The following is a 10,743-nucleotide window of genomic DNA, read 5'->3' as shown; positions in this document are numbered from 1 at the left end:
AGAAAAAAAAAATATTTGGTGAACCACCGCGCAGCAGACAAAGTTCCACATCATTATGAAGTAAAATCCTAAAGAAATGGTCGGTAGGCCATAGTTTTACGTTAAAGTAAACATTTCCGAAAGAGGACATGTCGATAGGAGAGTGTTGTCTAAGGCGCGGGAAAGTCGGGTATCTGTAACGTCAGGAGTAGCGTTACCGGCGATAGGGAAGGCGAGGGGAGAGGGGAGGGAGGAAGGGCCTTACCGCGCCATGGGTCGTGGGAGACGCGGTTTACCCCACCCCCCTCAACCCCCCCATGTCTCAGGTCCTCACCCCTCCCCATGGGATGCCCCACACCGGGACGGTCAGGGAACACCCAGGTCAGAGAGAGGGAGCTCAGTACCTTTGGTCGTGTCACTCCGAACGGAATAACCTCTCTGCCATGGGATCGAAAACCATACCGGATATATTACTTCACAGTCTTCATGGACAACAGTTTTTAATCACTTGTGGTAGGTGGAATTGGTGTTGTGAAAAAGGACATTTTTGTAGTTTATGGATTCTTAGGGAGCAATCCAGTTAGATTCATCACAGATTAGCTAGTTGTTAATGTTTATAATTTTTTGAAAGTTCAGTGTCAGAGAAGGGACAGAGGTCGTTTCCCTGTGTTTCAGCTAGGCGGCGGTGGAGTGAGGGTACAGATTCATTTTATAGAGTAAATTAGAAGGAAATGTAAAATAGAACCTTGCAGTACTTGATATAGATGCGATCTAATGGCATTTGATTGAATATCTGTAAGGAAATTGTTTTATAGAAACATAGAAAGTCGCGCGCTTATTTTTCGCACCTTCGCCACCAATTTGATGTTTGTCCGATCAGCTGGTGAGCGAGCTTGAAATTTCATATTTGGCGCGCAGTGACGTAAGATCTTGTAACCAATGGGCTAACGGCAGCGACGTCTCGCATTCCAATGGCTGCTAGGGTCATTGTTCCCTCGCGCCTAAAAATACGTCTCGAACACCCGCACAGCTGTTCGATTTTGAATCCGGTAAGATTATATATAGTCAATGATATGTGAATATTTCAAAAACTCAAATCATACTTGAATCCATCACGCCTTCGGAGAATACAAATCCAATGTTTACATCCACCAACACCCGAAATTCCCTCCCGGCAACTCACCCGCCAAGCCAGCCAATCGGAAGCCGTGTTGGCGCCTAAGCCCCGCCCACGTGCTTTTGGCGCCCACCTCCCTCGCGCGCGAAGCTCCTCACACAGGTCCTCCTCGGTGCCCCCAACACACCATGCACGCCGAGCTCTGAGAGTCTGTGGATATTGCCTCCGTTATTTTAAGGTAAAACCGAAAAAGAGGAAGAGAAGTGAAAGATGCAGATGTGTAGTGCATGAAGTACTAATGGCATCAAGAGAAAAGTGGAGAGGGCTGGAGGCGAGAGAGGGAGCGAAGTGATGCTCAGGATCTCCCGGGTGTTTTCTGGCCCGGGGTGAATTGGCGCGTTGTTTTTCTCGTGTAATTTGGGCTTTTCCCGGGTGGATGAGGCTTACCTGAGGCTCGGTGAGCTGAGGAGATGATGTGGAGATGTGGTTTCGAGTGGAAGTAGGCGCCAAAGAGATGGAAACCTCTCCACAAGACCTGTTGCTGGGGGAGACGAACACCGCCTGGGTTGAAGAGGGTCACAAAGACCTCCGTTTTCCGCGCTTTAAATCGCCACAGGACTTTTCCAGGCGACATTTATCACATCGGGTGGAACCAGGTGGATGGGCTATGAGAACTGATTCTGATGGGAGTGGAATATCTGTCTAAATAGAGCGGATGGAAGTGGTGTAAGGGTGGGGATCCTCGAGGCGGGGTTGGCGGGCAAAAGTTGGCGCCGAGTTCTGATTCCACCTCATATTTATCTCGCTTTTCTGGCCTTATGCTAATCCCACGACATCACTTTCGGAGTTTTTGCATTGTCGTTGTTCCATGTGGCAAGATCAATGAAGGTTTTGAAGTCGTTTTACATTGCTGGGCCAGGAAATGACTTGGTGTGGAGTGGCCATTTAATTTTGAGGGTCAGCTACTTTTCCGTGAATTTTTCTATCTTGTGACTAGAGGAAGACATCACATTATATAATCAGGTGCTTATGTGGATGCCCAAAATGTGATATTGTATCCTATAATGTCTTTCTGAATACGCCATGTGTTTTACCTGTGAGTAGGATTTGTTTGTTTGCTTGTTCCACTGTGGCTCTTAGTTATTCCTTAATCTCGTTCTTTTCCATAAGGCATTCAGTTGAACATATTGTACAATTTGATTGTTTTGTTTTATAAACCGATAGTTCTGTTACCAAGGCATGCCATATGCATTCTGGGGCAAGCATGGTGGACATCCATTTTGGGAAGAGCATTGTATCAGATTCTTTAAAGGTTTAGTGTGTGCCTTTTAGCACAGATATATATTCACCACAGATATATATTGTGCATGGTGGGGTTTCATACATTATATATTGAAGATACTAGATGAGTTATAATAAATCTTATGTCCTTTACAGGCCCTGTTAGCATCACCAGATCTCTCCCACAAGCAACACACACCTCCTCCATGTCTCAGAATCAGAGAAGGTAAAAAGATGGATCATTTATGCTGTTATTTCTGTAGTTAAGGTTATGATTGCAGTATTGGATGATATTCTCAGATATATGGATGTAGATATTAATATTGTTGTTATTCAACTATAAATTGATTTAATTACAGGCTGAAAAATGGCACTCTCTCGACTAGAACGAAACCGGCTATTCTAAGATCTCGAAAAAGAAAGAACTCCGAAAATGAAGATGAAAATAAAGAAGTGAAACAGGCCAGATTGGATTCGACGGAAATGGTAATGAACTTCCTAGAATTCCCCTTTCTAGTATTTGGAACTAATTTTGCATATAGATATGAATTTTATTTGATTGACAACAATGAATTATACAGTATTCTGATTTGGCTCCGTAACGTTTCAGTGATGTGTAAAAGCACTAAAAGTGTGTGTGTGTGTGTGTGTGTGTGTGTGTGTGTGTGTGTGTGTGTGTGTGTGTGTGTGTGTGTGTGTGTGTGTGTGTGTGTGTGTGTGTGTGTGTGTGTGTGTGTGTGTGTGTGAGAGAGAGAGAGAGAGAGAGAGAGAGAGAGAGAGAGAGAGAGAGAGAGAGAGAGAGAGAGAGAGAGAGAGAATGGAAATCAGTGCATATTGTGAGGATGAGGCTGTGTGAAAACAGATTAGTACTGGAATTGCATGGAAGAAATTATGTGCATTCATTGTCTAGGTGTAACTTTATGACTAGATTATATGGATGCAGTTTATGTACATGACTTGCGGTTGTACTTTCGTGCATACATTGTTTGGATGTAATGTCTTATTGCATGAATGCTCTTGCATATGTATGGCCTGCATGGGTAGGCTGTAAATGTGTGCATGCATGGGGAGGCTGCAAGTGTGCATTCATGGGGAGGCTGCAAATGTATACATATATGGGGAGGCTGCAAGTGTGTGCATGCATGGGGAGGCTGCAAGTTTATACATACATGGGGAGACTGCAGTTGTGTGCATGCATGGGGAGGCTGCAAGTGTGTGCATGCATGGGGAGGCTGCAAGTGTGTGCATGTATGGGGAGGCTGCAAGTGTGTGCATGCATGTGGAGGCTGCAAGTGTGTGCATGCATGGGTAGGCTGCAAGTGTGTGCATGCATGGGTAGGCTGCAAGTGTGTGTATGCATGGGTAGGCTGCAAGTGTGTGCATGCATGGGTAGGCTGCAAGTGTGTGCATGCATGGGTAGGCTGCAAGTGTGTGTATGCATGGGTAGGCTGCAAGTGTGTGCATGCATGGGTAGGCTGCAAGTGTGTGCATGCATGCATGGGTAGGCTGCAAGTGTGTGCATGCATGCATGGGTAGGCTGCAAGTGTGTGCATGCATGCATGGGTAGGCTGCAAGTGTGTGCATGCATGGGTAGGCTGCAAGTGTGTGCATGCATGTGGAGGCTGCAAGTGTGTGCATGCATGGGGGGGCTGCAAGTGTGTGCATACATGGGTGGGCTGCAAGTGTGTGCATACATGGGGAGGCTGCAAGTGTGTGCATACATGGGGAGGCTGCAAGTGTGTGCATGCATGGGGAGGTTGCAAGTGTGTGCATGCATGGGGGGGCTGCAAGTGTGTGCATACATGGGGGGCTGCAAGTGTGTGCATGCATGGTGAGGCTGCAAGTGTGTGCATACATGGGTGGGCTGCAAGTGTGTGCATGCATGGTGGGCTGCAAGTGTGTGCATGCATGGGTGGGCTGCAAGTGTGTGCATGCATGGGTGGGCTTCAAGGGTGTGCATACATGGGTGGGCTGCAAGTGTGTGCATGCATGGGTCGGCTGCATGTGTGTGCATGCATGGTTGGGCTGCAAGTGTGTGCTTACATGGGTGGGCTGCAAGTGTGTGCATACATGGGGAGGCTGCAAGTGTGTGCATACATGGGGAGGCTGCAAGTGTGTGCATACATGGGGAGGCTGCAAGTGTGTGCATACATGGGGAGGCTGCAAGTGTGTGCATGCATGGGGAGGCTGCAAGTGTGTGCATGCATGGGGAGGCTGCAAGTGTGTGCATACATGGGGAGGCTGCAAGTGTGTGCATACATGGGGAGGCTGCAAGTGTGTGCATGCATGGGGAGGCTGCAAGTGTGTGCATGCATGGGGAGGCTGCAAGTGTGTGCATGCATGGGGAGGCTGCAAGTGTGTGCATGCATGGGGAGGCTGCAAGTGTGTGCATGCATGGGGAGGCTGCAAGTGTGTGCATGCATGGGGAGGCTGCAAGTGTGTGCATGCATGGGGAGGCTGCAAGTGTGTGCATGCATGGGGAGGCTGCAAGTGTGTGCATGCATGGGGAGGCTGCAAGTGTGTGCATGCATGGGGAGGCTGCAAGTGTGTGCATGCATGGGGAGGCTGCAAGTGTGTGCATGCATGGGGAGGCTGCAAGTGTGTGCATGCATGGGGAGGCTGCAAGTGTGTGCATGCATGGGGAGGCTGCAAGTGTGTGCATGCATGGGGAGGCTGCAAGTGTGTGCATGCATGGGGAGGCTGCAAGTGTGTGCATGCATGGGGAGGCTGCAAGTGTGTGCATGCATGGGGAGGCTGCAAGTGTGTGCATGCATGGGGAGGCTGCAAGTGTGTGCATGCATGGGGAGGCTGCAAGTGTGTGCATGCATGGGGAGGCTGCAAGTGTGTGCATGCATGGGGAGGCTGCAAGTGTGTGCATGCATGGGGAGGCTGCAAGTGTGTGCATGCATGGGGAGGCTGCAAGTGTGTGCATGCATGGGGAGGCTGCAAGTGTGTGCATGCATGGGGAGGCTGCAAGTGTGTGCATGCATGGGGAGGCTGCAAGTGTGTGCATGCATGGGGAGGCTGCAAGTGTGTGCGTGCATGGGGAGGCTGCAAGTGTGTGCGTGCATGGGGAGGCTGCAAGTGTGTGCGTGCATGGGGAGGCTGCAAGTGTGTGCGTGCATGGGGAGGCTGCAAGTGTGTGCATGCCATGGTGAGGCTGCAAGTGTGTGATGCATGGGGAGGCTGCAAGTGTGTGCATGCATGGGGAGGCTGCAAGTGTTGTGCACTGCATGGGGAGGCTGCAAGTGTGTGGAGTGCATGCATGGGGAGGCTGAAGTGTGTGCATGCATGGGGAGGCTGCAAGTGTGTGCATGCATGGGGAGCTGCAAAGTGTGTGCATGCTATGGGGAGGCTGCAAGTGTGTGCATGCATGGGGAGGCTGCAAGTGTGTGCATGCATGGGGAGGCTGCAAGTGTGTGCATACATGGGGAGGCTGCAAATGTGTGCATGCATGGGGGGGCTGCAAGTGTGTGCACAGCTTGGGAAATGACAGCAGGTCATGCATAGCTTGGGAAATGACAGCAGGTCATGCATAGCTTGGGAAATGACAGCAGGTCATGCATAGCTTGGGAAATGACAGCAGGTCATGCATAGCTTGGGAAATGACAGCAGGTCATGCATAGCTTGGGAAATGACAGCAGATCATGCATAGCTTGGAAATGACAGCAGGTCATGCATAGCTTGGAAATGACAGCATGTCATGCATAGCTTGGAAATGACAGCAGATCATGCATAGCTTGGAAATGACAGCAGGTCATGCATAGCTTGGAAATGACAGCATGTCATGCATAGCTTGGGAAATGAACAGCAGATCATGCATAGCTTGGGAAATGACAGCAATCATGCATAGCTTGGGAATGACAGCAGGTCATGCATACTTGGGAAATGACAGCAGGTCATGCATAGCTTGGAAATGACAGCAGATCATGCATAGCTTGGGAAATGACAGCAATCATGCATAGCTTGGAAATGACAGCAGTCATGCATAGCTTGGAAATGACAGCAGTCATGCATAGCTTGGAAATGACAGCAGGTCAATGCATAGCTTGGGAAATTGACAGCAGGTCATGCATACTTGGGAAATGACAGCAGTCATGCATAGCTTGGAAATGACAGCAGATCATGCATAGCTTGGGAAATTGACAGCAGGTCATGCATAGCTTGGAAATGACAGCAGGTCATGCATACTTGGGAAATGACAGCAGATCATGCATAGCTTGGAAATGACAGCAGTCATGCATAGCTTGGGAAAATGACACAGGTCATGCATAGCTTGGAAATGACAGCAGGTCATGCATAGCTTGGAAATGACAGCATGTCATGCATAGCTTGGGAAATTGACAGCAGGTCATGCATAGCTTGGAAATGACAGCAGATCATGCATAGCTTGGAAATGACAGCAGATCATGCATAGCTTGGAAATGACAGCAGATCATGCATAGCTTGGAAATGACAGCAGTCATGCATAGCTTGGGAAATGAACAGCAGATCATGCATAGCTTGGAAATGACAGCAGATCATGCATAGCTTGGGAAATTGACAGCAGGTCATGCATAGCTTGGAAATGACAGCAATCATGCATAGCTTGGGAAATGAACAGCAGATCATGCATAGCTTGGAAATGACAGCATGTCATGCATAGCTTGGGAAATGACAGCAATCATGCATAGCTTGGGAAATGACAGCAATCATGCATAGCTTGGGAATGACAGCAGGTCATGCATACTTGGGAAATGACAGCAGTCATGCATAGCTTGGAAATGACAGCATGTCATGCATAGCTTGGGAAATTGACAGCAGGTCATGCATAGCTTGGGAAATGACAGCAATCATGCATAGCTTGGAAATGACAGCAGATCATGCATAGCTTGGAAATGACAGCAGTCATGCATAGCTTGGAAATGACAGCAGGTCATGCATAGCTTGGAAATGACAGCAGTCATGCATAGCTTGGGAAATGACAGCAATCATGCATAGCTTGGGAAATGACAGCAATCATGCATAGCTTGGGAAATGACAGCAGGTCATGCATAGCTTGGAAATGACAGCAGATCATGCATAGCTTGGGAAATTGACAGCAGGTCATGCATAGCTTGGAAATGACAGCAGATCATGCATAGCTTGGAAATGACAGCAGTCATGCATAGCTTGGGAAATGACAGCAATCATGCATAGCTTGGGAAATTGACAGCAGGTCATGCATAGCTTGGAAATGACAGCAGGTCATGCATAGCTTGGAAATGACAGCAGTCATGCATAGCTTGGAAATGACAGCATGTCATGCATAGCTTGGAAATGACAGCATGTCATGCATAGCTTGGGAAATTGACAGCAGGTCATGCATAGCTTGGAAATGACAGCAGGTCATGCATAGCTTGGAAATGACAGCAGTCATGCATAGCTTGGAAATGACAGCAGATCATGCATTAGCTTGGGAAATGAACAGCAGATCATGCATAGCTTGGAAATGACAGCAGATCATGCATAGCTTGGGAATGACAGCAGGTCATGCATAGCATGGGAAATGACAGCATGTCATGCATAGCTTGGGAAATGAACAGCAGATCATGCATAGCTTGGAAATGACAGCATGTCATGCATAGCTTGGGAAATGAACAGCAGATCATGCATAGCTTGGGAAATTGACAGCAGGTCATGCATAGCTTGGGAATGACAGCAGGTCATGCATAGCTTGGAAATGACAGCATGTCATGCATAGCTTGGAAATGACAGCATGTCATGCATAGCTTGGAAATGACAGCATGTCATGCATAGCTTGGGAAATTGACAGCAGGTCATGCATACTTGGGAAATGACAGCAGGTCATGCATAGCTTGGAAATGACAGCAGGTCATGCATAGCTTGGAAATGACAGCAGGTCATGCATAGCTTGGAAATGACAGCATGTCATGCATAGCTTGGAAATGACAGCAGATCATGCATAGCTTGGGAAATGAACAGCAGATCATGCATAGCTTGGAAATGACAGCATGTCATGCATAGCTTGGGAAAATGACACAGGTCATGCATAGCTTGGAAATGACAGCAGGTCATGCATACTTGGGAAATGACAGCAGATCATGCATAGCTTGGAAATGACAGCAGGTCATGCATAGCTTGGGAAATGAACAGCAGATCATGCATAGCTTGGGAAATTGACAGCAGGTCATGCATAGCTTGGGAAAATGACACAGGTCATGCATAGCTTGGAAATGACAGCAGGTCATGCATACTTGGGAAATGACAGCAGATCATGCATTAGCTTGGGAAATGACAGCAGATCATGCATAGCTTGGAAATGACAGCAGATCATGCATAGCTTGGAAATGACAGCATGTCATGCATAGCTTGGGAAATTGACAGCAGGTCATGCATAGCTTGGAAATGACAGCAGGTCATGCATAGCTTGGAAATGACAGCAGGTCATGCATAGCTTGGAAATGACAGCATGTCATGCATAGCTTGGGAAATGACAGCAGGTCATGCATAGCTTGGGAAATTGACAGCAGGTCATGCATAGCTTGGGAAATGACAGCAGGTCATGCATAGCTTGGAAATGACAGCATGTCATGCATAGCTTGGAAATGACAGCAGATCATGCATAGCTTGGAAATGACAGCAGGTCATGCATAGCATGGGAAATGACAGCAGGTCATGCTAGACATCATATTTTCTTACATTTTGTGGATGTTATTGGATATTTGAGTTGTTTTAATGGGAAAATTACATTATTGGGTTATTCAGTGTCTCAAAGTTTTGACAATTTTTGATGAGTTCTCTTATGCATATGGATGAAAAATTGGTTCCTCCTGTCATCATGGGCTTGTTAGTGAGTTCTCTTAATTTATATTCTTGTACATAATTAGGTATGTTATACTACAATAAGGTTCAAATGGAATAGATAGTGATTAGCCAAATAAACACTTTGGAGTTACAGGATGGGAGAGGATCTTAGTGGTCAGCATTGCAAGGAGTGGCATTTTGCTGTCATGAAGACAGGCTGTGTACATATCACTATGACTGTGCCTGGTAAAACAAATCTAGTCTTTTTCCGTAAGGGGATTACAATTTATTTTGTTTTAGTGCCGAGTGCAATGGTGTTTCATAGGAATATATGAAGTACATTTTTTTCATTGTTTTTCCTCTTCAACTCCTAAACTAACAAGAGACGTAGTGCTGTTTTGTATAACGAATCATTGCATCATGCCAGCTTTTGTATTTTTTTCTTCAGTTTAAACATATATACGCAAATATATCATCTTTGGGAGTTTCAACACTGCGTTCATCTTCATGTTATCTGTGTGATGCTACAGGGCTATTGTAAAGAGTCTTACAGATACATCATAAGGAGCCAGACTCCTTTTTTTTTCCGAGTCAACGAACGTATAAAGGAGCTAGGGCTTTTGTGTGTTGCTCCCTGGCTCCAAAGAATTTGTGCCAATGACACTGCCATTAAATAAGGGGCATTCTCACCTGTGTGACCAGTCCAGCACTGTCAGTATTTATCTGGGCATTGTCCTTTATCATTGTTACTTTTACAAGAGATATTCAGTTTTATCTTTTTTTTTTTCTTCATTGAGTTAGCCAGTCTATAGGAAATTGGAGAACACCTTTGTTCATTAGGTGTTTCAACCCTTGGCATTTTGTTTTATTAAATGCTTGCATACAGTTGTTCAGAGGATAGGTGAAAATGATTTTTAGTGTTTATTTTTTATATTTTTTTTTTATTTCTGTATATCATTCTTATGTCTAGCATGGATGATTATACAGCAATGTTTTAAAAAATAAATTGTTATATTTCAAGTGTTACAAGTTTGTACACTGGAAGGTGTAATTTTGATAGAAATCTTTTTCTGTTCATTGTTAGAAGTTACTGCAGTTATGGGGAAAACCATCTGCAGATGTGGAAAATTATGAATTTTCAAATAAAATTGATATTTTTATGTTTGTTTTTCTCTAAGCCTAATTAAATAGTCAAGGCAGCTACTAATGTTCACTGACCTTGAGAATTTAAGTAGGATAAAGAAAAATTTAGGTAATATACTAAATACCTCAGTTTAAAGGTAATTGTACAAATCTAATGAAATGCATACAAAAAAATTTACTTTTTTTTTAACTACAAATGTATGGACTAATATATATTTGGAAATTAATAGGATATTTATACATATTTTGCCTTTTCTACATTTCGAACAACCAGAGGAAGCTATATAGTATGGTGTGTGAAAAGGTCAAGATAATGCAGTGATACAATAAGTTTATGTAGATCATTAAACACTTAATACAAGGCCTTGATGCACAGAAAATATTGTTAAGGTTATACAAAATGTTACAAATAGTGACCTTTTAACTAATTTTGTATA

General features: G+C 45.4%; 1 protein-coding gene across 1 annotated transcript in view; it reads left to right on the top strand.

Moving 5' to 3' along the window:
• The first annotated feature begins 296 nt into the window (after positions 1-296).
• Positions 297-10,743, top strand: part of LOC125025177 — an 18,960-nt gene continuing 8,513 nt past the window's right edge. Inside the window, exons 1-3 of the mRNA XM_047613154.1 lie at positions 297-492; positions 2,534-2,603; positions 2,737-2,863. Of these exons, the coding sequence (XP_047469110.1) occupies positions 297-492; positions 2,534-2,603; positions 2,737-2,863 (393 nt within the window). The remainder of the gene's footprint in view (positions 493-2,533; positions 2,604-2,736; positions 2,864-10,743) is intronic.

Source organism: Penaeus chinensis, chromosome 4 (assembly GCF_019202785.1).
Source record: "Penaeus chinensis breed Huanghai No. 1 chromosome 4, ASM1920278v2, whole genome shotgun sequence".
In the NCBI taxonomy this organism is placed as follows: Eukaryota; Metazoa; Arthropoda; class Malacostraca; order Decapoda; family Penaeidae; genus Penaeus; species Penaeus chinensis.
This window is presented reverse-complemented; position numbering and strand designations above follow the sequence as displayed.